The following is a 27,655-nucleotide window of genomic DNA, read 5'->3' as shown; positions in this document are numbered from 1 at the left end:
GAGAGAAAATGAAAACAAAACTTAACTGCAGCAAACTATAAAAGCAACACTTCACGCTTGTTTTGCCAACACAACGTGACGTTTCTGTCGTCTAAACACTGTGACAGTAATGAATATTAATGAAGTTGCACAATAGAGCGCACTGATTGGTTTGAACCAAGCCTTACTCATGCATTAATGCATCACACTGTAAGACGTAATAAGACACACTCTGGCACAGACGTCCAGTCTGCACGCTGGAATACATGCTATTATGTCATGACCGTGACGCAGCTTCAAAAATTCGTTACGAATTTGCTTGAAATAACGCAAAAACAACCAATTTACACGTTTTAGTGAAATATAGGTGTCCTAATAATGTTTTTAGCAGTGTGGGACACATATACGACTGTTAACAGCTCAAAAAATGTGTTATGGTGTTTCGTGACCCTTTAAAATAAATGAGTCATTGAATCTTTTTTTTTCAAATGATTTATTACAAATAGCTGATTCATTCAGAAATGAAGTAAGTGAATGTCCTTAAAATGGGTCATTGCTGGATTAATTTAGTATCAAAACACCGCCGTATTGCTCTGGTTTTGTTTGGAACTATTATTTTCATTGGCGGAAAAAAACGCCACCCTGTCTCTTAATGTAACTCTCTCAATCAGGGCTGCATGATATTGGGGAAAAAATGACATTGCAGTATTTACGTAGTTTATCTGTGATTTTATATTGCGATTTGAATGTAGTTTCACAAGATGACTATTTGGGAAGAATTCCTCATTTTAAATCGATTGGAAGGTTTTTCTAGGGAGTGCATTTGCATAAAATGTACTAAATTATACAAAATAAAATAAATCACAGATGAAAACAACAAAACAAAAATAAAAATAAATAAACAATGCTTTATTCATTTTTTTAATGACGCTTTATTTATAAACACAAGGTTTTTCAGGGGAGTCGAACAGTATTTTTGTATAAAAATTCATTATGTAAAATGTAACACTGCATATAGTCTATATTGTATTTAATAAACCCAATTATTATTTGTCTGAGTGGAAAACTTCAAAATTTCCTGTGCCCAAATGGTTTAAATGAACTTGACAGTCACTGTCACAGACAGTTTAACGCATCTAAAAGTCATATTCAATAATTAGATTAAATTAAGCAAGCTCTGAACTGCTTTTTCTGGTTAATTATAATCCCTACCTGACATTGCAGATTCTGCAATGTGACTAGCGCAGATTTACACATTGCGATATCGATGCTGAAATGGTATATTGTGTAGCTCTACTCTCAATATTAACTTCTTGTTTTTTGAAATGTTGTATTAAATCTATGTGTTTGCACTTATGCTGATATTCAGGATGTCATATCTTAAAAAATAAAACAATACCAACCCAAAAGACAGACGCTTTTTGTTGTTTAATTCCTGGCTTAAACTATTAGCTCACGCTTAACGGTACTATAACAGACTTAGTCATTTAACAAATGCTATTTTTATTTTTTTTTTACCAAGCAAATGAAGGAAAATTTTGCACATCAAAACAACAATATCATCACAGATACATAATAAATATCACATGCCCTAATACACTTATATTTTGGGCAAACCTATTCATGTCACATCGCAGCACCCGTAGCACTTCATCATTCGGTGAATGCAGCGTCCACTTCACCAACAGTATTAAAAATATCCCTGCGAGCTGTTGCCGTCTAGGCCCCCCCGACACACTTTCACACATACACAGTAAATTGTGTTCGCACGCTTTCCCTCTCTGTGACACGATTTCTCTCTGACAGAACCTTGAGAAGTGTTACTAAACACTTCTTCGGTATGAAAAGAGAAATGTTTTAATACTGACAACTCTTTCATTGCTCCCGACATATGCCTGTTCTCTGATATCAGCCACTCTCTATTCTCTCAGCCACTCCAGTGTGTCTTTAAACAGGATTTTGGCATGCTTGCATGCAAGTTTAAAGAGTCTGCCGGCAACATCGCCCGAACGGGACCAAAATTCCCCTCCTGCATTCATCCTTCTCCTCCATCTTTCCAATGAGGCCCCATTGTTTAACAGTTGCTTGGCATCTGATACCAGCCGGCTGCAGCGCCTTTGATGTGGCTCAGATGATGCGATATCCATCCTGGGACATAAAAGAGCGTCCCGCCCTCCTGTTTTTCCACCGCATTCTCAGCTCCGTCTCTACACACACACACACATACACATGAGTCTGCGTGGGTTCGCTCGAGGGGAGGCGTTAGGCCGACATGGCGCGATCTGCGGTTGGTGCGTGAAAGAAAGGGTTATTAGATAGCTCATCACACTCCTCCACCAAGAGGAGGAGAAGGAGGAGGAAGGAGAGGGATGTGTGATTATGAAGTCATCAGCCATGAACCGGTGGGGTTGGGGAGAGGCGCCCGTCCTCAGGGGGCCATTGATTGGTGACCATGTGTTTGTGGCCGATAGACTGTGAAATGGTGTGTTGCTGCACGGCTGTGGCGCACCTGCGTCCCACCAAGGTGATTGATTGGTTTGGTCATGTGGAATGTTCCCATCTGGTCTGCAGTAATGCATTTCTCTCTGTCTCTCTTTCTCTCTCACTCTCTCTCATATTGAAGAGTAGCGGGCATTGGCTGGAGAGGGTGGTTAAGTTTAGGACCGCAGAGGTCAAAAGAAAACATTTTCCACCTCGTTTTTCTACCCCAGGTAACAACAGAAAATTACATTGGGCAGAACTGGTCGTCCCATTGACTTTTTGAGGTGGGGGTGTTTAGGATGAATCCAGCTGCTGTGCTTGCTGACAGGTCCACACACAGGTCCCTCTTCCCCATCTGGTGAGGCAGGAGATGCTGCAAAAACCTGTGAGATTCTGGAAGGGCTGTTCTCAACGAGTAGGAAAAGAATCGGTATGTGAAGGTTCACCAAATGGCTAATTTAATAATTGTGAAAGAAAAAAAGACCTTCTTATACATGAGTGGTACTAGTGGTAGTGTAGTTGTTTGAAATTAAAATTGTAAATAAATATAATATGTTTTATTTATAAATATGTTTAAAATAAGTAATAACAATAAAAAATGGAGATCAAAGGGGTTTTAAGCAAGGTAGTCTGCAGGTCTATGTCAAGGGTCTATATAAATATATTTTCAAATTAAATAATCCTAAAACATTTTATTGTTCAATTACTCAGATAGTTCCAGTTCTATTTTATTTTATATTTTGTCATTTCCATTATATTTTAAACTAAAATATTTAAAAATAAAAAAATATGATTTTTATTAGTTTTTATTAATTAATTAATTTATTTATTTATTTAATATTATTTATTTAGTCATTTATTTAATTTTAATTATTTATTTATTAAATCATCAGAATATTTTCATGAGATGCTTTTCTTACAACAGAACAGAGATCTTCAGCAAGCCTACATAGGAATGTAGGGAATTTATTTAATAAGATAATGATTAGTTAGACAATGATTTATTATATTAAAACTTTATTATTCTATTTTTTATATTGATATATAAAACATACTTGTCATGAAATGTCATTTTTAAATTATTATTATTATAATTATTATTAAAGTTAATGTTTAGTAAAAATAAAATATACTGAATTAAAAAATCAAGATGCAATTAATTCTCAATTTAAAGAGAAAAAGGTTTATTATTATTATTATTATTATTATTATTATTATTACTACTAATACCTTTATTTTACCAGGAAAGATGCACATAATTAGAGCTGTAAAGCTTAACTTTTCGATTTTAGGTGAAAAAAATCCAATAGATTATCAGGTACCGAAACAGTCGACCAAAGGGGGTAATCACCAGAATGGGGAAGTCCCAGAGTAAAATAGGAAAGTATGATACACTGGTCTTTTTGAATATGGAAAAAAACTGTCTTTACGCTGTTTCCATGTTTTTATTTTATTTGTTTATATTTTATTTATACTTGTCTCTTTTATTCCTGCTTATGTTAAGCTCTCTAAATTGCCACTGTGTATGAAATGTGCTATTCAAATAAACTTGCCTTACCTTGCCATTTAGAATAAAAATCTACAAGCCTGTTTTTCAATATCTAAATCATTTACACTCCTTTTAAAAGCATTTGGTGAAATCAATTCTTTAAACTGCAACTTTGTTAGTAGATAATTGCATGCAAAAGGTGCTGCATATTTAAAAGACTTCTTTACCATTGCAGTCCACAATTTAGGAACAGACAGTAAATAATGGTCTTGTGACTGAAGCTCATGGATAAGGACAGGTTTTTTTACATATGTATTTTGTAGATTTGTATTATTATTATTATTATTGCTATTATTATTATGTATTTATTTCCTAAGCCTAAAATGCTTTGCACAAAATATGATAGCGGCCACTGTTGACTGAAAAAGGGTGAAGACCATTAGTTAGTTGTAGAAGACACTAGGATTTATCCATCATTGAGAAGCACACTTACATTAGAGACATGACTCACCTTAAGACGGCAGCCTCATTCTCCACTCCCATAATCCTCTTCAATCTTTTTCCCATCTTTTTTCTGATTCGTCCTTAATCCTGTCCTCTCTCCCTCCTTTTAATTGATCTATTCATTCCATCTAATGACTAATTACATATCAGAGTGCATCAGCAGAGGCATTCATCATCGTAGAACATAATAATCAATGACATTTCAACAAAGAAAAAAATAAATATGCAAATAAGAGCTCATTAACATTTGCGCTAGCTGTTTGAATAATGCCACTGCTGACAAGACTGTAATTAACAGAAATTGATGCTGAGCTCAGGGGTAGCGTGCATTGGAGATTGTGCCCCTCTGTGTGCTTCCTTGGCAAAGAACAGACCCCTCCACGCACACCCCCTGCCTGTACCTGCTCGGGTGGCATGGTGTTAGGAAGCCCCCAGTTTGGATGTTTGCGCCCTGTCCTTGCTGACAGTCAAACACAAGCCTTCTCAACATCAAACGCATCAACAGAAAGATGCACAAACACTTCAGATGAGGAAACAAAAGGATCCATTTTAAAGCCACAGAGCCAGTGAACGAGTGGGTGTGCGGCTTTGTTTGGCATTGTGATGTTTGTGTGTGTTTGCCTGTGTTCGTGTGTGGGCATCGAGCGTTCAGGACTTTGTGCTGATAGCTCAAGGTTCTTGCCGAAACAAACTTTAGACAGCTGTAGAGCTTTCTTTTTCTTTACCTCACCCTCCCTCCCTCCTTCTGCTGGCCTCCAAGTTTAGCCCCAGCCCCCCGCTCTGCTTTCCTGCCTCTGCTTTCCTGTTTTTGTCAGGAATTTTAGAAGAAAATGCAGCAAACACAATAAAGCTGTTTATGTCAGTTTTTGGACGGCCCAATGTGCTGATTATAACAAGTTGAAGGAATTTCCTTTATTGCGCGTGTTAGCCTTGCCATATGGCCCAACACGGAACATTAACTTGACGGCGATAACGAATTACTCCAGGGTTCTTAAAACATAGAATTCAGGCAAGAGAATGCAGGATGGACTGTTAGGAAAGGAAGGGCATGTGAGGTTCATTTGCATTTGATGTTGTTACTTGTTACGAGGTACCGAGCACATTGCCGTTTTATTAACGTATCTTGGTTTGTTTGGGAACCAAGTCAGTGTGGAGAGTAAAAAAATACCAAGCAAGTCCCTCGGAATGTATTAGAAGACCGAAAGAGAGTGAGTGGTGGGGTGGAGAAAGACAAGAGAGAGAGAGAGAGAGAGAGAGGGAGGCTGTGGAGTGTGGATACTAATTGGCTGTTTTTGTGGCTGCGCTTTTCAATTGATCCCTTGAGATGCTTAGATCACTACCTATCTGAGTATCAAAACAAGAGCTCTGGTCTTGCCTGGCAGAGCTGTGATCAATAGGGAGCCTCCCCGGGAGCCTCTCTACACGGTCACGTTTTAATTGTTCCATGCCTCTGAATGTAATCTCAATGTTTAATATTGCCGGCCTATTTATACATCCCTTATTAACCCCCTCGACAGGAATAAGCGCGTCTCTCGCTTGTGTTGGCACTTGTGAAAGCGCATCAATGGTATTTACATAGTCCAGTGACTGTTAAGCAAATCTCTGGGCTGCTTTATTCAAAGTGAGATGGTGTGGTGTTGAAACGTACTGATTTTCAGGGTTCAGGCATCAGCTTCAAGTAGTGAATATTCATATTTGATGATTCAGACGCTTTGGTTGGGTGGGTTTGTATGTAAATGTCGAAATTATGCACCTTTGAATTTTAAAAAAAATTTTTTTTACTGTTCATTTGGGATGTTTCACAGATTTTTTGCAGTACCTGTTTACCTGTATTGGTGATAAATGTGGTGTTTAAAAATGCTATATTTTATGTGTTGCTACTAGAGATGACAAAAAATGGAAAGAATCGGCACTCTGCCACTTTTGCTCTCTAAAGACAATTTAATTGGACAATGTTTTGACATAAGATCTTCATCATGTCAACACGACATACAGTCAAACTCCAGATATCAAACCTACAAACAATGATCACCCCAATTAACCAATGAGTAGGTAAAAAAAAACATACAAGTCAAAAAAACAGATATTTACACATACATGCATACATACATACATACATAAACACGTATATACTGTAATTATAAAAAAATCTAAATCCAATCCAAATTCAAACCGCTAGGAAACTAGGTATTAAATGTGTGAATGCAAAAAGCTTTTCTCTGCAGTAAAGTTTAACTGCCCCTTCTCTGCCTAAATAGCAAAGCGTTTACATGTTATGTTGATTAGACATTGACAAATAGTAGATTTTGCTGATAATTAGAGCAGTTTGGTTATGATTATGATTATGGTTAGACCGCACTGAGTCAGTAATCAACCCGTTTTAAAACGGATGATGAATTAAACTAAGCATAACATTCGGAGTTTAACAGCGCTGAACATGAACAGCGCTGTATGAATGTATTAATTGTTTATAATTATTAATTATACCTTCATGTCTTCATACCTTCATTCTTTGTGTTAATTCATGGTGAAGTAACTGGTCTTAATAGACATTAAACTGATTTCATGTAATTGAACAAAATGTTAACTAAAACCATATACGTTTCTAATTTATTTGTTTCTTTTTGTCACATTAGCCTATTAGTTTGTCTTTTCACACCATCGTTTTTAAAATGCAATTTTACTTTCTAAAAAATGTGCGGAAGTGACCAGCTAGCTGTAAAGTAATCCATATAGATGATAGCAATTGTTATCACATTTTTGTAACCACTTGAGATACACTGTAAAAAATCTCTCTTAATCTGTTAAATATCTGTTTATGGTTGTGAATTGCATTATGGGAGTTTTATCTCTATTCTGTCCATGTATGTTATTAAAAATTCAACTCTGCAGTTTAACAAAGTGATATTTATTGACATTGTAGTAGTTTGAGATTAGATATTATTTAAGAAATATATAATAATATAATATACTAGGTACCATAAAATACAACAACTTCCCAGAAAATATATCACTTCAAACTAATATAAATGTCAAATTTGCTAACTTTTTAACCTCAAAAGCCTTTGGCAGAAAGATCAATGTCCCATAATGCAATTTAAAGTAACAAAAAAAAAAAAAAAAAACTGGCGCAAAATGCTGAAGTCAATTTACAGAAGTCAATTTACAGATACTATTTACAGTGTTGTAACGTTAAACTGTCTTTTGATTTCTTTATAATGATATTATAAACAGTACCTCATGTGAGCACTATACCAGTATGAATGTGATTATCAGTATTTTGTTATGCCATGATTAGGGTTGTCACGATACCATTAATTAATCTTACGATACCAAGTAGTATTGTGATGCTCTAATTCACAAGTCAAATTATAGGGAAAATGGTCAGAAATACTATATTTTGTTATAATAAGCCTACTTAAATTTAATTCACAATTCTCTTAAGGTCAAAAAGTATTATTTGCACCCCACTTTACTTAAAATGTATTAATTCTTTTTGTTTATTTTATAGATAACTCACCAAAAAAAAACAAAAAAAAAAAACATTAAAATAAGGATACTAATTAAAGCGAATTAAATTTTTTACAAAAAAGGCATTTTTCAAACAAAATTAGGCGATATGAAGAGGTCAAAAATGTTATAATGTTTCCTGTTGCTATTTTGGGTATTTCAACTATTTATTTTTCAGTCTTATCAGTTAACAATCCAAATTAATTCAAAATGTCAATTACAAATTAATTCAAAATGTCTCAGATGTGCATTCAAACTGAAGTGTTAGCAATCATCCAATAGGCTACCATAAAAGGTGTGAATTCTGCACAGTTTTGCAACCTTCAAGGACTCCACAGACTATTCAAATAAAAAGTTCTATTGTTGCACAAACACATGAGCATTTTTTAATTTTTCTGCATCCAACATTATTTATTGTAAATAAACTGTTAATGACAATACTACCATTTACAAACTACAGTGGCACCGGCAGTATTTTGGAGCCTTAGTATCGCGATAGTACCGATAAACCCTGCAACCCTAGCCGCGATATGGCTTTTTTGCCATATCACATTCAGTGTTGGGCTGAACAAGTGAATAGATTTTAACCAAAGAATTAAGTTTTTTATGATGCAGTCAAATAGCAGCTGGCATAGAGATCAAGAGGTATCTTTCTGCTAATGCGGTAAATATGTTGACATATACAAGCTTTTTAAAGTATCTGAGAAAGGCACATAATTTATAGGAAAAAAAAAAGGAAAAACTAAGGGAATGGTTATTATTTTCTGACTGTGTACAATTTACTAAAAATGTGTTATTGATGGTACTTTTAGATGATATAATACAGTATTCTGAATATATTCTAATGAACTTTTTAAATTTGATTTAAAGAAAAGTATTTGATTTATGTTTCATCAATAATATACTGCTAGTTTGACTGTTGCCACTGTCACTGTTACTGCTACTGATTTGTTATGTTGAGGTTTGCAACAAGTAATCTGCCTACAGGTGAGTGTGTGTGTGTGTGTGTGTGTGTGTGTGTGTGTGTGTGTCAGACACAAACCACACGGACACGCATGTCAACACCTGGACGTCTCCTTGTTGCTTCTCGCAGTTCCTCACGGGGAAATTGATGAATTCATTTTCGCTTTCATCCATCACTCCTCCAGTACAGCCCCTGTTTTCCCCTGAGAGACGGGGTGAAAAACACCATTCCTGACAAGCATTGCCAGGCAATGCCGCAGAAGACTATTGCTTTATTTTCTTTCTTTCTTTCTACTCAGCGCAAATCAAGGAGAGCTGATATGAAGACTGTTTTTAAGAGCTTGGTTGCGATAACACAGGCTTGTGGTGAAAGATAGCCAACAGAAGACGTGCTCATAACTAGAGAAGATTTCTTTTTTCTAGTGTATATTGTTCCCTTGGTGTTGATATCAACAGGTCTTGAGTATTAGTTTGAACATCTTTTCCTTTGACACGAACCCACTGGCATCAGATGCATGCACAAGGGAGAGTGTTTTGGGTAGAGTGTGCACCTGTACAATCCTCTAGTTTAAGTGCCTTGTTTAATGGCATATTGGTGACAAGACTGGTCTGTGCCTAGTGTCTTGATTGGCTTACAAGAGCTGCAACTGTTAAGCCAGCTGTTCACTTACCAGCTCAAAACATCTCCATAACAGTGAGGCATTTCATAACTGCTGACTGTCTTTGTTGTTGAAATCTTGCCATTCTTCATGTAATTGGTCTTTCACATTCACTGCCTAAAAACAGTAGAGGTGTGATCAGGGAGATGACTGTCTCTTACATTTCTCACTGTTTCATGTGTTGCAAATGTGTCATTTTAAACACAAATTAACTTGACGCTCTTTGAAGGGATAGTTCCCCCATTCAGACTCTAACCTGCATATTGTTTCAAACCTGATTTAAGTCTAATGTTTTGGCTTTTTTTTCTGGATTTTTTATTTTATTTACATTTTTATGTTCTATATTGGCCATGTACACATTAGCTGTTTCCATCCAAAAATGCTAATTAAATGAATGTGCAAAACTGGAATATCGCATAAAAGACATGCAAATAAAGCAGCATCTCTATCCAACGAGAACAAAATCATCACTTCCTGATTAACTGGCGGCAGATATCAACAGTAAAAACGAAATTTTTCTGCGGTAGGAAAAGCTGCCCAAATCTTTTCTACATATAATAAATGACTTACACCTCAGAAGGCAATCCTGACACGCAGTGAATGCACGGTGGCATTTGAAGGCGTGAGACGCGGAGCACAGACACTCTTAATTCTGGATGTAGTTAATAATATAATAACACTAATACTGAAACCGTTAAGGCGTTTTAGAATGACCAAAGCAACAGTTCAGATGTTTTACAGTCTGCTCAGCCTGCTGGTTTGTCTGTTCCCACACATTTCATCATCATCACATCATCATAACAAAATCACATGACCTTTTTAATGCACATACTGGAATTTGTTCGGTAAAAGTGTTTACATCGCAGTTTAAGCACATCTTTTCTTATCAAATAAAAAGTTTATCCTACTTAGTTATGCGCATATGTTTATGTTATGTGCATTTTCAAAATTGATGCGCATCTTGGTGTTTACATCAACCATTTTTTTATGCACACATCCAAAATGCAAATAAAAAATAGGTGAATGGAAACATAGCTAGTGACTACATTTACATGGACATCAGTAATCTAATTATTTGCCTTAATCTGAATAAGACAATAATATGATTAAGGTGTTTACATGAGTAGCTTTAAGAATGTCATAGCACATAATACGATTAAGTCATTGCATCACCAAGCTATCCACATTTCCTCCGGAGTATCATATTATTTTTGGAGTTTCAAATTTATTTTGTCAACTTTAACTGCAGTTTGGCGCTTTCACTTTCGTTCAGAAACATTTCATGCTTGCCCCTGTGACAAACGAAATTTTGCATACGAGTATGAGCTGCTCTTGGAGATTGTTGTTTTAATTCAATTCGATACTGCATGCCGTATGGGAAACACCACCTCAGCATTTCACAGTGCAGGTGTCTGTGGTCCTCCACTGACTGGGTAGGTGCAGAGAATAGTGTCAAACAGTCGTGTGTATATAGACTATCCTGTCACAAAATACGGCAAAAATCCTACATGACGGTAATAGTTTGATTGCGGTGTTTACAAGTCTGTACTGCACTTCAATAATACAATTTAAATCAGCATACTCCACATGTCTTAATCGGATTTCTGTTTAGTTCAATTATGACCTTAATCAGAATTAAATTAATAAAAATCGCTGTTTACATGGTGGACTTTTAATCAGAGTATGGTCTTAATCATATAATAATCTGATTATTGGTGTCCATGTAAACGTGCTCACTGACAGCACTAGAAGAAAGTTGTAATGATTGATTTTAGCAAACCAATAAGCTAACCAAAGCGGTACTATCATACAGCCAAGAGCCACCAAGGAATTCCAGTGCATTTGTTGTTCCCAGAGGCCTTGTGGAGAGTTGCAAGAGCTGTTATCTCAGCAGGGAGTCAAATCGGTAAAGCCGTTAACGGTTCCCTTCTGACTGTCAAGGTCACTTGCTCCAACTCTCCTAGTTTTGCCACACACCTATGCAAATGAGCGGACCGCTTCTTCACTGATCTTCAGCATTTGCTCCTCCATACCTTACACGCAGCATTCACCAGCTCTAGCTGACTCGTCTTCAATCTTCAGCAATCCCATGGTTTTCTGGCATACCCTTTTCTCATCAAACTTCATAACCTCATCAGCTTCCTTCTGTTACGCTCCTTCCCTGTAAACATCGCTCCGCTCCTCTGCTCTCCCCAGTCACCTGTTTGATAGATTGTGTGACTAGAACGCTCATTAGCTGTGAGTCAGCAGGGGCATTGATAACCTATAGCACAGTGGCTAACCTCCGCGCTTCCCTGAGCGCTGGTGCTGGCCTCGTCCCCTGTGTCACCACCCCGTCCCTTAAAGCCCAGCGAGGCCGGAACATTCATCATCCGCCGTCAGATCCTGCTTCTATAATGTATGATGTGTCGCGGTGCAGAGAGGGGAGACCGGGAGAAGCAGCGAGGCGGGTATCGATCAGGCCGACCCCCCCCTCATCCGTCTGTCATCGCTCCAGCTTAGAGAAGGAGGAGGCGGAGGGAACCATGAGATAAAAGGAGGGGAATGGGGTGTAGAGGACGTGGCTAATCGGCAGCCCTGACGCCCACTTCTTGGAGTTAATTTCTGGAGAGTTTCCCCCTAGTGACCTCTTCTCACACATACACTCACTGTCACTTCCTCTCACTCTCACACACTCCACTCTCACCTGCTGTCCCACATATTCTCTGAACTGTCTCTTTCTCTATTTCAATTCAATTCAAAAAGAGTCTTGTCCAGCATTGCCAAAGCATTGCAATTACATAAAGAAAGAATAAAACCGTAAAATGATTATATAATACATATATACATACAGAATAAAACACACGCGCACACACAATTGTAATTTTGATTAATACATACTGAAATAAGAAATAAAACAAAGACAAATGTGCGGACTAAAAAGATGTACAGCTCAAGTCAAAATTATTAGCTCATTTTTGATTTCTTTTTCTTTTTTAAATATTTCCCAAAGGATGTTTAACAGAGCAAGGGAATTTTCACAGTATGTCTGATAATTTTTTTTTTCTTCTGGGGAGAGTCTTTTTTTAAATTTAAAAATAAATAATTTTTTAAAAATTATTTTAAGGTCAAAATTGTTAGTCTCTTTAAGCCATATTTTTTGCGATATAGAGAACAAACCATTATTAAACAAAGATTTTGCATAACCTATCCTGCCTAGTTAACCTAATTGACCTAGTTAGGCCTTTAAATGTCACTTTAAGCTGTATAGAAGTGTCTTGAAAAATATGAAGTAAAATATTATTTACTCTCATTATGGCAGATAAAAGAAATCAGTTGTTAGAAATGAGTTGATAAAATAATTATGTTTAGAAATGTGTCGAACAAAATCTCCTCGTTAAACAGAAATTGGGGAAATAAGTAAACGGGGCTTATAATTCTCGGGGGCTAATAATTATGACTTTAACTGTACATGTTATAAATATAACAATATTGCAAGAGTTCACACTTAGCTGATGATCGATAATAACGCTAGTTCAAGCTGTCCCTGAGCTCATAAGATCCTTGAGCCCGGGGCTCCCTCCCGTTTGTAGGGCGAGAGGGGAGTTTGATCCCCTCGAACGATTGCTATGAGGGTGTGCTGCTGGTGGAATTTGACTATGGTGCTGATTTGGTTCAGTCAATTCACATATGTCTTGTGTTTTGGACTGTGGGAGGAAACCACAGGACCCGGGGAAAACCCACGCGAGCATGGGGAGAACGTGAACTCCTCACAGAAATGCCAACTGGCCGAGTAGAGACCCGAACCGGAGGTAGTCTTGCTGTGAGGCAACAGTGATAGCCACTAGGCCGCCTTGCTGCCCTATAGAGGAAAGAGAGGAGGAGAGGGGGTTGAAGGTGGGATTCTTCATGACAAATATGACTAAGGTACAGTAAGATGCTTTAGTATTTTATACTAAGTTAGGAATCGTCTGATTGGTGGATCGTACATTAGCTTGACTCGGGGCCAGCCGTGTCAATCATAAGCACCTTATCCTCTCAAAATTAATTTAGAAATAAACTTCACTGAATTCACTAGTCAGCTGTACATTCATTCAGATTTTTTGTAATAAGGTTTCTCTTGTTCTCTATTTCAAAATAAAAACTCAGATGAGCTTTTTTGACACGACTTGCACAGTATTGCCAAAGCATTGTCTAATACATGAATAAGGAATTATATAATAAACGATTATTATGATATAATACATAAAAAAAGAAAACAGAAATAGATCTGTAACTCAATTAGGTAAACAGGTACATGAATACTTAAATAAAAAATAATATATATGTAATAGTAATAATACATTTTGTACAATAGCATCAAATCTCTCAATTCAATTCAATAATCACTTTATTGGCATGACAAATGTTACAAATGTATTGCCAAAGCAGTTATAAAGTTTACATTAAAGGGCACCTATCATGAAATCTTTTGTAAGCTGTTTGGACAGAACTGTGTGTAGATATAGTTTGTCCACAGTCATATTGGGGTAATATAAAGACAATAAGTCTCTTTTGTAATATTTCCTGACATTAAAATAAGATCCTAATTCCTTCCATTTTTAGGCCGACCACAACATGACATAGGAGTGTGGTTTCCACGGCCACCAAATTGATTGACAGCCGCATATTAACATGTCTTTGTAGTAATGTGTATAATCATATCCACAAGACAGGACATGCGCAAAGCAACTGGGATTAAAAGACATGCATTTAAATAAAAAAGTAATTATTAAAAGTAATAATTAAATAAAAATACAAATGAAAAGTAATAATAGATCAAAATAAACTGTACAATTAACAATCAACATTTTAGGATTAAACAGTAATAATGATAATCAATATTTACAATAATCTAGATGTCTCTCTCCCTCTCTCTCTCTCTCTCTCTCTCTTTCTCTTTCTCCCTTGTTCTTGCTCTCTTTCGTTTTTTTTTTTTTTTGTCTCCAAGAGTGTCTTGGACGAGAGTGTGGAGGAAAGGAAGGGGTGTGTGTTTGAGGGTGGGGGCAGTGGCCTCACAGCTGCGCTAGCTGGCACTGCTTCCTCAAACATCAGCACCGCAGCCAGCAGCCCGCTTGGCACAAACACTCGCCAGTAACACTTAAACAAATTGCTATAGCAGTGGAAGAGCTGTCTTACATTGTTGATTTTTAACATTCCGAGAGACTTTTCTCCCCTCCCCGCTTTGCCTTTCCTCGCCTTTGGATGCTTTCAGCTTTTGGAACGCTCAGTGTTTTGAATGCGCGCCCAATAATTTTCCACCGCTCGCTCTCGTTCTTCCACTTTCTCTCTGAATATCGGGCCCCCATGGGTCTCCTCTTCCTCCACAGCTCTCAGAGTCATTCTTAATTTTTCTGTTCCCCTCATCCGGTTAATTTTGTTCACACTTTTCTTCACCGCTTCGTATGTTTCTTTGTAAGAAAGCAGTACTTTTCCCCACGTTTTTGGTGCCTGCATCAAATTACATTCATTTAAGTCCCTTGATAAACTCAGAAAGATTATTAAATGCAGGAGAAGTGTCTGTTTTAATGTTTAAAAATAACTTCTGTGGCGAAAATGTTAAAGTATGGGTGAAATTATGTTATTTTGCCATTCATTTTATATACAAATGTATCTAAAAATTAAACAATGTACTGATTTTGACCTGTATTTATTAAAGTATTGAGATTAATCAAATTATTGCTAGAAATTCTTGGGACAAATGATTCTGGCAAAGCATAGAAATTGAAAGTGAGATATATACTGTACAGTTGGTGATACTTCAATAGGAGCATTACCGCTGAGAATGACTGATTCGCACGGTGCTTCAGCGTCAACGCTTGACTCAGGGTGTGTCTGAAGTTGGGGCTGACACAATCATCATAGCAGCGTCAGTAAATTAAACAAGTCTGCAATAGGCTACTGTCTGAGCTGGGGAATTTGCATAAAGCATCTGATTGGCTGATGCTTCCGTCGCACCTAAAAAGTTTAGAAATTACCAACTTCTGCAGGGAGCAACCCTTCTGATACAGCGTCAACTGACCCACAATTCAGTTAGGCAATGATTTTTGACATCACCCATTCAGAGTGAATGGGAAGGATTGATGCTGATGCCCCATGTGAATCTGGTGTAAAGAATTAAGGTCGTGTTTTTAAGTATAGCAGTTTTAGGGATATGCAGTTTGTGACAATACATCTAGGAGGCACAAAGGGAAGGGATGCGAACGGACAGAAATGTAAAGTAGTTGTAAATACCCTAATAATTGTAAATGAAGATGCAATAATGAAACAAAGCATTAAAATTCCTTAATTAATCATTAAAAACTTGTTACAAGCTTTACTATTATTGTAAATTTGTTAAGTGAAATGAGGATTTATTTTGCAAAGTAAAATTTAAAAAATAAATAACAACTAAAATGAAAGTACAAACATACATATAAATAAGTTGGCCTAAATAAAGAATGAATGAATGAATGAATGAATGAATGAATGAATGAAATTAATAAAGCAGTGTTTTAGCCTAAATATAGAGATATGTAGTGTTTGTGATTTAAAGTGACAGGACTAAGACAGTCAATAATTAAGCTTTTCTATTAACATTTTCATTTACAGTTTTCATTTACATTTTCGTTGTTGATTATATTTTACTATCTTTTTATGTCTTAATTATTGTACATAAATAATAATAAATAAATGGATAATTAAACAGGCCTAAATAATTATTTATTTAAAGAAATTATTAGCGAAACATGGAGGAACGGTCTGGAGCATTGTCTAAGGCCGCATTTACACTTCAGATCTTTATGGTCAATTCCGATTTTGTGACTGTATCAAATTCTTTTGATGACCCACTTGCATCATCTTTTAAAAGTGACTCGTATCCGATAGTCTGCAATTACACAGCACATGATGTCAAGACGCAATCACTAGAAGTAAAAGAGCATCCTTTTTTGCAGGGTTTCATTTTTTAATTTCTTTTCGACAAGTTATTTTACTATCGTTAATAACAGAAAAGTTTACATTTGGCAAACTTCTTTCAATCTAGGCTTTTTTTTTTAAACCAGTAGGCATCTTAATGTAATGTCCATGATGTGATTTATGTGATTTATATTATTTGATTCACATCGGATGAGTTTACACATATGAACAAGGCCTGAATCTGATTTGAGTAAATCAAAATCCATGTGATTCAGTGTTAATGCAGCCTAAAGGGCTCTTAAGTTGAATGCTACTGTACTTCATCAAAAGCATAAAAATAATTAAGTTCTGCAAGTTTTTTAATAATTTACATAATACATAATACGTGTATTGTACCAAATTATTAATTTAAGTAGAGCCAAAATGATATTAGTATAATCATCTTTTAAGTCCACTTTTTATTGTCAACACATGCATATGTGCTCCTTGTCATTTATTCCCCCGAGACTTTTAATTTTTCTATTAATTTGTGTTATTTTTAGTCATTTTCCTCACACATTAAACCGACAATATAAATGTGGCTGTCTTAATTATGCCGTTGCAACAATTAAAGCTCATTGAGGTGCATGTCATAATTTATGACGCTGACAGTATGTGGGTGTGTATGCGTGCAGTCAGGTGAATAGGTGCATCTCTTTGTTCATCTCTGCCATTGTTGTTAGATCAGGTCGTCTGTTCACTCTGGCATGCTAGACAGTTAAACGCATGTTTACCGTTCCCATCCTCTGGGACTCCTCCTTAGTGGCTGAGGTTACGACGCTGATCGCATTAAGGTCCCTCGACATGTTACAGCGCATGGCTGGGTTATGCTGCACGAGAGCATGCCAAACCATGCATGCAACTGCTCACTGCATCAGAGCCCCAGACCGGCCAAGAGAGGATGTTTTTCATGAGCAGCGTTTCCAGCTCTGCCAGGATCTAAAACAACAACGTGCTCTTATAAATTATTCAGCGTGGACAGAGAGTGTGTGACAAAACACATGCTGTAAATGAATATTTCAATGCTGGACACGAGTGCATCTGTAAAGGAAGGACTGCCTGCGTTGCGAGTTCATGTACGCCACAAACTCTGAAACCTAAACCGAGCAGAGGAGCAGCCCAGGAAGTCTGGATGAGGGGGAAAAAAAGAGCCTGCTAACCTTTAAAGTCGCTGAAAGACAGATGTTTTATTCTTTTGTGGTGACTAAGGGGGAGGCAGCGCTGTAGCTTACCCACAACTCCCTCTTCCTTTGCAAAACGCAAACTTTCAAATGTTATATCACGTCGATTGAGAGCAGTTTGCACCACAGGGGAAGCAGCGTTTTCAGTTAAACCACTGTGCCTGATTACTGCTGCATTTTGGGAGGCTGTGCTAGTGGAGAAACTTGCAGACACGTGACCGTGTGCACCTGAGCGCAGCAGAACTGAACCTGAAGGTTCAGAAGGTGTAACGCAAATACTTCCAGCATCCGAATTGAAGTTACAAAAATATTTACCTTTTCCCTGAAGTAAACAGAATTTAGCTTCACTGCTGTGTTTGTTCTAATGTTTGAAAGTCTGACAAGTATAATATACGATGTTTTTAAAGTTGTTTATCATTTTCCTTTAGGAGTCTCTTGGTTTTTTCTCTTTTTTTTTCTTTCTCGGAGAGAGGTTGAAACTGCTGAGTTTAGATATTGTGAAGTGCATGATTCATTCGACTGTGCGCTGTGCTCTTTTTATTTGCCCCTTGAAAGCTCACAGGCTGGTTCTGCCATATGAAAAGGCTGGAGATGGATTAGTATAGTTGAGTGAGACCCGACTGACCCTGTAGTTTATACTGTGAGACATGGCTTGTCTGATGAGAACATACGCACGGAAATAAATCACACCTTATTGATGAAATATGAAATATAAAACAGCCCTTTTTGACCTTCGACAGCCTTCAGCTGCCAAAACTCACACAGAATGTGTGAGCTTTGACGGTTATTGTTTGCCTTTCTTAAAAACGCTCTGTTTTTCACATGATGAATGTTTTTTTATGGTTAATGTGTATGATTTTGTTCTGATTGTTTGTCTTTGTTTTTCCATAGGCAAGTCTGAGAGGCCGCTGTTCTCCGGTTATGGGAGAGAGCCAGGCGTCTCTGGATGCCAGGTAACAACCACAAATTCACTTTATTGTTGTGTTTTTACGTAGTGTTTGCATTTGTGTGAGCATCGCAGGTTTCTCACTTAGACCTTGATTCATCACAGCTACCAAAGTGCTGAAACTGTGTATGCCAGACACTGTAACACATGCCTGAATGGCTAAAGTCTGCACCTTGTATTGTAAAAACTTTAAAAGTGTGAATTTCAGACCTTTTGAACTTATGGAAATTATTAAAAGCATTCGAGTCACAGGGATCTCTGGTCAGTACTTTTTGTTAGTTAAGTGTACTTGTTAAATGCTTTTTGAGTGAGTTGTTGTACCTGTTTTTTTTTAAGTAGGATCTATTTATTTGATGGCAAAGCTGAATGTCTTACATTTTACTGTTTTCAAATGATTCTTTAGAAATTATTTGAATTTACTGAACAACTATTTCTTATTATTATGATAAATGTGGAGAGCAGTTGTGTACAGCTTAATATTTTTAATAAAACTGCAATATTTATTTGATTTATTTTAAAAAATACTTATAATGACATTATAATGATTTATTGTTTATTTACACTGGTCTCTTCAGTTACGATTGACATGCCATCGATTTGGATCAATCCGATATCTTGGTACATTGACGATGCTTTCCATACACAATTTTTTTTCTTCACAAAACAAGAAAATTGTATTAAGATCTATAAATATATTTATATATTACTTGTAATACAATTTTGTCTTTTAATACAAGCAGTCAGATATGAACTATACCTTTTAATTTTACCTACTCAAAGAAAACACTCTTATTTAATGCATAAAAGACAACATAAGCAATTAAAGCAAATAAATGAATGTAATTATTATCATGCTTGCTTTCTGAGCGTTGTCGAGCGAGTTCTAAAGGCTGGTTTATACTTCTGCATTGATCGATCGATGTGACCCACGGCACATGCCTTGTGCGTTGCTGTGCATTTATACTTCTGCATGCTGTTTGGGTTGCTCTGCAATAACACTTCCAAAATGCTAGCTGGCAGGTTTTTATATTTCTCTGTTTCGTGTTTCTTTGCTGGTGTTTAGATTTTTCTAAACGTTACCTTAATGTACAATTAACTCGCTCATTTAGAGGCGAGAACCTGCAACAACTTTAATCATAAGTTAAACACAAAACAAGTTTCCATCTGAAGCTCCCTCCCGGGACTCGACACTTGTAATTACTCGCCTCATCGGGCTCTCATTCCCGCCCACACTTGTTGTGCTACCAAGCCAACCAATCACACAGCTTGCGATACAAGTCGTTGCGATGTGTAGTTACATTTTTTTGAGAGGTGCGTTAGCGTTGGCGATGGCCGTGACGAGTGCTATGCGACCACGTGCAGGCTGACAGGCCATAGCATATGCATGCACTTGACACAGAAGTAGCAATCAGCCTTAACACCCCTATGATTGGTCATTGTCTTCACCTGCTCAACAGAAAGGGCTGCGATTGGTTTTAAAACTGTCAGCGCGTAGACAATGAAGAGCAGACGCGATTACAGTCTATGCATGCATAATGCACGGTATTCACAAGTATTAGACGCAGTATAAAAAACTCACTCAACACGCATACTCATGTCTGGATCCACAACAATCGCTTTAACAGGCAAGTGAAGAGGAAAAGTTACCTTACAAACATGCCAGCAGTTCAATGGTATAAAATATGTAATGTAAGTATGTAAAAACCGGTTAGAATCTATTACTGAACCAACACCAAATTGTCCACATCTGTTTCGCGGTACATTGAAGAAACAATTAATTTTGACACCCCTATAATTTAAGACATTTTAGAAAACATTTTATCAGTTTTTTGTAATATTATGTAATTCTTTACTGGCACTTTTTAAAGTTGCTCTATGTAAGTGTTTGACTCTTCTAAAGCATGAAAATAGCATTATATATTTGCAGATATTTAAGAAACTTGCTAAATGAACATACTTTTTATCTGAAAAACAATGCTGAAGTCAGATATTCTGCTTTGAAAATGTTTTGTCCGTGCTGGAACGACTGTCTTTGTTTGTGTTCTTTTTTTCTTGCCCACTGCCGGTTTAGCCAATTATATTTCAGCACCTCGGGTTGCCTTTGTGGAAATCAGCATATTTCATTCATTTATTCAGAAAGGCTTTTAAAGTGTGCGTTTTTGGCCGAAATGTGACCTCCGGTGGGCAGTAGCAAAATCTGAAATAAGACGCAGATTTAGAGTTCCACATGAGGTTATTAATTAGCAAATAATATGAATATTATAATCGTAAACATTAGGTGAGCAGTTTACTTTGTCACGAGTCCCGGGTCCTAACAACATGCTACATGACGATATTTGCAGTATTTAAGGCAGTTTGGCTGTTTGTACCAGACGAAACAGGACAGAAATTTAAATACAGCCATTCAGAAGCACAGAATACTGCACTCACTCACAAAATGGAAAGGTTTATAATCTATTTAATACATATTAACCCTCTTAAACATTATTAAATGTAGATGCTGAATCATTGATTTGTGTTGGGTTGTCACAGTACTAAAGTTCAATTTCAAATGATTTATTTTATTTTCAAGATCTGAGGTCATGTAAAATGGCATTCAAACTCACATTGTTAGCATTTAACTTTAAATAAAGCACATAAGGTTTATCTGAGGTGATCAAAGTTTATCCTGTTGTTCAGCTGCAAGAAATGGCAGCTGTTTCACTCGCTCCTCAGTCTGGCAACCTGCACTTGCATTTGTTTTGATCCAGGAATGTAATACCTAGTTCAACCACTGGGTGTTAAACTTACATACTGCACCTTTAATAATTAAAAAAATATATTATTCCAGCTTGTTTTTAAAAGAAATCTTTTGTAACGTTAAGTTTTTACTGACTCTTTGTTATTTAACACACCGATTAAAGTATTCGTTCAAAAAATAATTGTATAAATGTTGTGTAAATCAGCAAGTGTTACATTTATACACTTAATGCAAAAGCTGATGTCAACTAAAAGTGTAAACTGGTACAGAAAATCATCAAATAATAACAAATAACTAGAAAAGCCATTGGTCAAAAGGTGTGGGAGTCTTGTTTGTAGCTTCCAGTCAGTTTTTCCCATAACATTGAAAGAGTGTTTGTGGCGTCTGAATGCTTTCAATCTGAATGCTTTTTTAATAGCTTTTATTATGAGCCAGCTCTGTGATTTGGAGCGAGTGTTTATGTGTGTGTTATGTGTTGGGAGCAGGCCTTCAGCACACAGAAACATGACTTTCAGCACTTCCATTAAAGCAGGGTCACACAGCGCCGGGCCCTTCTCTCCTCCCTCAGCCACACAGATGTTGCAGACAAAGACAGGATTGTGTGAGCAGCACACCCGCTCTCCTTCTCTCTCCTGCCCGCTCATTCTCTCTGACACCCCTGACGTCAGTCAGTCAGAGGGTGCACTGCCAGACCCCCCACCCTTTTTTTCCCTGTCCATTTTTTAATGGCCTGTTGCTTATGCTCTGTTTACAATGTACTCACCCGGTCTCCTGCACAGTTGTAATCACTACTGAAAAACCACAAAGTAAACTCCTTTTTCAATCTTAGCTGTATTCCACATAAGCACAATACCTAATGGTTATTAGCAGGATTTAGTTTAGCGTGGAGGGTCTTGGCTTTAAGATTAGCGTTAAAACCACAGCTAAGAGACAATATTAGAGGAAGACTACTTCTCCAGCTTAAGTATGATGTCAGAGCAGCCCTCGACCCCAATGACCCTTTAATAACCTCATTGTCCAAGTCCCTGTGCCAGTCTCGGGAGAGGAGAAAACACACAAGCGCACCTTTAAAAGTAGCGTGCGGTTTGCCAGCAGTGAATGGCGCTATAGTCAGAACAAATGAAAACACGGCTGGCGTTCGCTCATTCATAAAAGAGCTTTCTGAAAGGGAATGCCAGTTCAGACATTTTGTGTGGGATCTGGGGAATTTATGCTGGCCTGCAGCTGCACAGATCAGAGCCTGGCAGAGACTCAGTTTGTCTAGTCGCTGAAGAAAAACAGGAAGAGCGAAAAAGCCCGTTTGGTTCCTGAGCGAATGTGGGAAGAATGCGGGCTGCAGGGTGGCTGCATTAATATTCTGAACCCTGCGTGTTAATATGGCCACCGCGTCTGCCGCGTGCATATAAACAGATGACTATCAGGTGCAGAGATTATCAGAGAAGCAGTGTTTTTAATATGCGAATCGGGCGCCTAATAACCCAGTCTGCTTGGAAAATTGAGCAATGCACATTGCGGAACCTAATAAAAGGCCCTATTTGTTCAGCGAATGCCAAGAATGGAAATATCTGCACTAGTAATCTATCAAGTGTTTGGCAGTGATGGGAAGCGGTTACAGGATTTTTCACAAAGCCAAACAGCCTGTCTTTTTATGAGGTTTGTCATCATTTGCAGGCTAAACCTCTCCCTCAGCAAGGTGTTATTGCATCATTTGAACCTGATGTGGAACTGTACACCTTTTATTGAGTTAAATATTCAAACTGTCTCAGCCAGCTGCGGCCCCTGCATCTCTGCCTGCCAAGCATCTCATTGGCTGCTTTCTTTTACTAGGAAGTAATTCAGAAACAATCACAAAAAAAAATAAATAAATAAAATATAAATAAAAAAAATTCTCATAGGCTAGGGAATCAAGAAACAGTTCTCATTAAGAGAACTTTTTTGGAATGTATATTGTTTTTTATCGATACTTTTACAAATACGTTGTGTTTCTGGCAAGATTATTCAATGGCGCACTCCTGTATCTACAGCATTGAATGTAAAAAAAAATTTAAATACAAGAAAAGAAAAAAAACAGTACCTAGAGAAACTCTTAAGAAATTATGTTTCTTGTTAATTCAGAAAAGTACATCATGAGTGTATTCAGATTTTAGAGAACCAAATCCAGTGCAAATAATGTATTTAATTATTCCTAGCATGATAATGTAAAGGTCTTATTGTGTTACTCAAAAATGTTAAATGCTACCAATATTGTGAGATATGGCTTTGACAAAAAGTTTATAGTCAAAACCATCCTAATAGTTTTAAAAGAACTTTTGCCAATTAAACTATTTACAGCTACAAGTTTGTCATTGTTTTTTTTTTTGTTTTGTTTTTTGCCATACTATTGTCAATATTAACCAAAAATCATTGATTCCCCATATTATTCAAAATATCTTCTTTGGAGTTAAGCAATTTCAGACAAAATTAGTAATTACATTTGAAGTTAAAGAAAAATCAAAGTTTTTAAACAAAGTGACATGGCTTTACTTGATTGGAGTGATGAAATGCTAATTGCATGTTAGGTTTCGTTATGTTATGTTCACATTGCCATTGCCTTTGCCATTATCTGTTGGTTTCTAACTGCTGAAATTTTAGTCACATCTTCTTTTGTTATTAAGAGGAAACAATGAAGGTTATATTTTTTTAAACACTGTGTAAGGGATAAAGCCCGTCTATGGTTGGTCTCACAGAAGAGCAGCCTGACAAAAAGTGGATTATTACATGGCATATTTCAGCCTTACTTTCAGAAAATGACACAATTAGCCACAAAACATTGATCTGTACTGTTATAATTTATTAACTCTTTCATTAAACATAAAGCTGACAAAAACATAAAAAGGCTGAATGAATACACTACACTAACCTACTTATTATTCAGTCTCAAGATGACACCACATTCAAAACAGCCCCATGAAAGATTATTATATAAATATGGATAAAAATGTATATACTTAATTCACACCCAAATTAAGCATGCATTATTAGTTTCAGAGGTTGTTATCTGGGAATAACATACTTTGGAATTTCATGATTGACCAAATAGAATGAAGTATTTTAGAGAGCTGTGTAAATAAAGCTGTATAGCATCTCCAAAGCATTAGTGTATAGTGCTATAACTGCTGCTTGTGTATTTCAGATTTTCTTTAAATGACAAACAAAAAGTACTTTGAGTATAGCAGTGCCTTTGCGAGCTTTTTTGTGAATCAAAACTAATTCAACACCTTTTTGCCCACCTTTTCATGCATCTCTCTGTTATCTCTGTTGGTTCGTAATATCTTTAGCAACATCACGCTACTGCTTGCCCTGCAGTTTTAATCTTTAACCTTGTCCTAGGAAATGTCATGATCCAAACATGAGAGATGGAAGAATACAGCAGTGATAAGAGGCAAGCTCTGCATTGGCCTGTAGGTAAAGCTCTGCACTCGTCCCCCGTGTGGAGGATTATTCTGATTGTTGCGGCAGGATGCGGTTGACAGATGACTGCTATTATCTCCAGCAATCTGCCTGACATTTCACTCAGGAAGATGATTGTTCAGATGTGAGCGGGCCCAGAAGCCCCTGTGATTCTGTCAAGTGCTCTTATAATGAACACTACTTCTCAGTATCCACAAGATTGACCAGACTGTCATGTAAGCCGAGTACTTGTTTTAAAGGCTAACGCATGGTGGGCAGTCATTTTCCTCTCACCTGCTAACACATGGCCCTGAACACACACACAAAGAGCTTTTGTCAGTATACTGTTGCCTTTTTTCATACGTTTACTTTGAATAAAAAGTCATTTGGGTTATTTCAAAATAAACATTTGTAAAATATATAAATCAACTGCTCAAATGCTGCACTGTAAAAAAATCTGTTCTGTAACTTTGTGATTATCAGGTTGTTTCTGTTTATTTAAAGTTTTGAATTGCATTATGGGACTGTTTTCTCTGCTCTGTTTAATTTTGATGTACATAATTCAATTGTTAAGTTGGCTTTTAGTTGTATGAAATAGGGATGCTCGATATTAGAAAAATCTGCCATTGCGATATTTAAAATTTCTGCAATATTAATACAATTTTACCAGATGAATTGAATAGCCCTATTTGGAAACAATGTATTCATTTTCAATCGATTGGCATGATTTTGTAGGGTAACAAATCATGCATGAAATGTAATATGCAAATATAAGAGTGAAATATACAGTGCTTAATGGTTTTCAGTGTATAGTTAAATCATATTCAGGTACAGAAATTGAAAAAAGCCAAACTTAAAATAACACTTTACTTATAAACAAGACTTATTAGACAATACTGTTTGTGTTTAAATAGTTCAATACAATTATTTTCTATAAAATATTGTGTTTGAACGCTCATAGTGCTTAAAAACATGCAAACGATAAACTTTTACTCCATTAAGATTAAACACTGCAATAACTACACAAATGTCATGTATTTTGGACTGTGGCTATATACTTCCAATATATATAAACTAATACAATCCCAACATTGCGTTATTGATGTTGAAATTATATATTGTGCAGCGCTAGTGTTCAGGTACAAGAATGCAAGAAACAATATAATAAATAATATTGAGACAATGAAGTCTCACAAAAAAACTAAGGTACTGGTAGTTTATTACCACAATGTAGATGAAAAATTCAGATTTATGGTTAAAAAAAAAACTTTGCTACGTATCTGTGGTTGCTAGAATGTTATCTTAGATGTGTAAAAATGTTTCCTAATTTCCTTTAAACTAACATATTTTTTATTATTTTATAGTATTATACACCAGTGTTTTGAAGTATCAACATCTACACATCACACCTTTGTTACACAGACAAAAACGCAACCATACTCAAATGCTGACATGCAACGAATGCGAGGTAGTGTTTGAAGGTGTGAGACGCAGAGCACAGATTGTTCTGGAGGTAGTTAATAATATAATAACAGTAATACTAAAATGGTTAGGAGTTTTAGAATGGCCAAAACAACATTTTGGATGTTTAACAATGTGCTCAGCCTGCTGGTTTGTCCATTCACGCACATTTTTATCACCTGATCTCTTATAACAAAATTATATGATGTTTTTAATGCACATACTGGAATTTATTCGGCAAAAGTGGTTCTATTGTAGTTTATTTGCTCACTCTTTTCTTATCGAATAAATATATCATACTTAGTTATGCGCATATGTTTTTTATACGGATTTTCAAAACTTATGCACATCATGGCGTTTCCAGCAACCGTTTTTTATGTGCATATCCAAAATGCGCATAAAAATAGGTTGATGGAAACTTAGCTGTGTCATTCACACAACTACTAAACATTCACAAATATTTATGTCACTCACAACTACTAAACACCATCATAGTAACACATAAAATTGTAAAAATGTGGTAAGCATCATTTATCAACATTAGATCTATTGTACATCACTGATAAGAAAAAAACTAAAAAGACTCACAGTAATTTAAAAAAATTAAAAATTAAATGTCATGAAGGAAATTCCTCGAAAGTCAGTTTACGGTTAGTAACCATAAATATTTTAAAAACCTACAGTTAACCAGGTTATGTTTTTTACTGTAACATTTTTTTAAAAATACCAATGAAATTATAGTCATTTTTTACAGTGCTGACTTTTGTATTTACAACACCGATCCAGGCAATTTATCACTTCAAACTATTAAAAATGTATATGTCAATAAAAATGTAATTTTTTTTTTTCATCAAAAGTTGTTGGAGAAAAGATCAAAATCCCATAATGCCATTCAAAAGCATTAAAAAAACGTGAATAACAAAATAGAGATAACTCAAATGTTGAGTTTGTTCATATTTTACAGAAATGTAGGTTGCAATAAGCTTAAGATTTGAAAACTGTACAGCTTTGCATTGGATATGAACCATACCAGTCATGCAGTCTGCAAACGAGAGGTGCATTACTATATTTCTAAGCAGTAAGTTGAAAAAGCAAAGCAAAGATCTCAGTTGAATGTTGTAACTCGAAGTACGATTAACTGCTCAGCAACAGCGCCGGCAAGTTTTTCTTCAGAAAATGTCAATTTTGCCATTCATTCTCTATTCAATTTAACAAAGATCTCTTTAATCCCCTTTAGTTTCATGGAACCACCAGTTCTCTGAATGTAATCTTTAAATAGGATTCGACTAATTTCACATCACTATAATAAACCACAGCAAATCTCCCTAAAATCACTCTCTCCTGAGTGCTAAATTAGTA

General features: G+C 36.3%; 1 protein-coding gene across 8 annotated transcripts in view; it reads left to right on the top strand.

The window, feature by feature from the left end:
* tcf12 (transcription factor 12) overlaps positions 1-27,655 on the top strand; it is a 200,702-nt gene that overhangs the window by 107,516 nt on the left and 65,531 nt on the right. For all 8 annotated transcript variants that reach the window (XM_073906392.1, XM_005166511.5, XM_073906391.1 and 5 more), the window contains exon 6: positions 18,612-18,673. In XM_073906392.1, coding sequence (XP_073762493.1) covers positions 18,612-18,673 — 62 coding nt within the window. The remainder of the gene's footprint in view (positions 1-18,611; positions 18,674-27,655) is intronic.

This window comes from Danio rerio, chromosome 7, assembly GCF_049306965.1.
Source record: "Danio rerio strain Tuebingen ecotype United States chromosome 7, GRCz12tu, whole genome shotgun sequence".
Classification (NCBI taxonomy): domain Eukaryota; kingdom Metazoa; phylum Chordata; class Actinopteri; order Cypriniformes; family Danionidae; genus Danio; species Danio rerio.
Note: the sequence above shows the minus strand (reverse complement) of the source record. Positions and strands in the feature narration are given on the sequence as shown.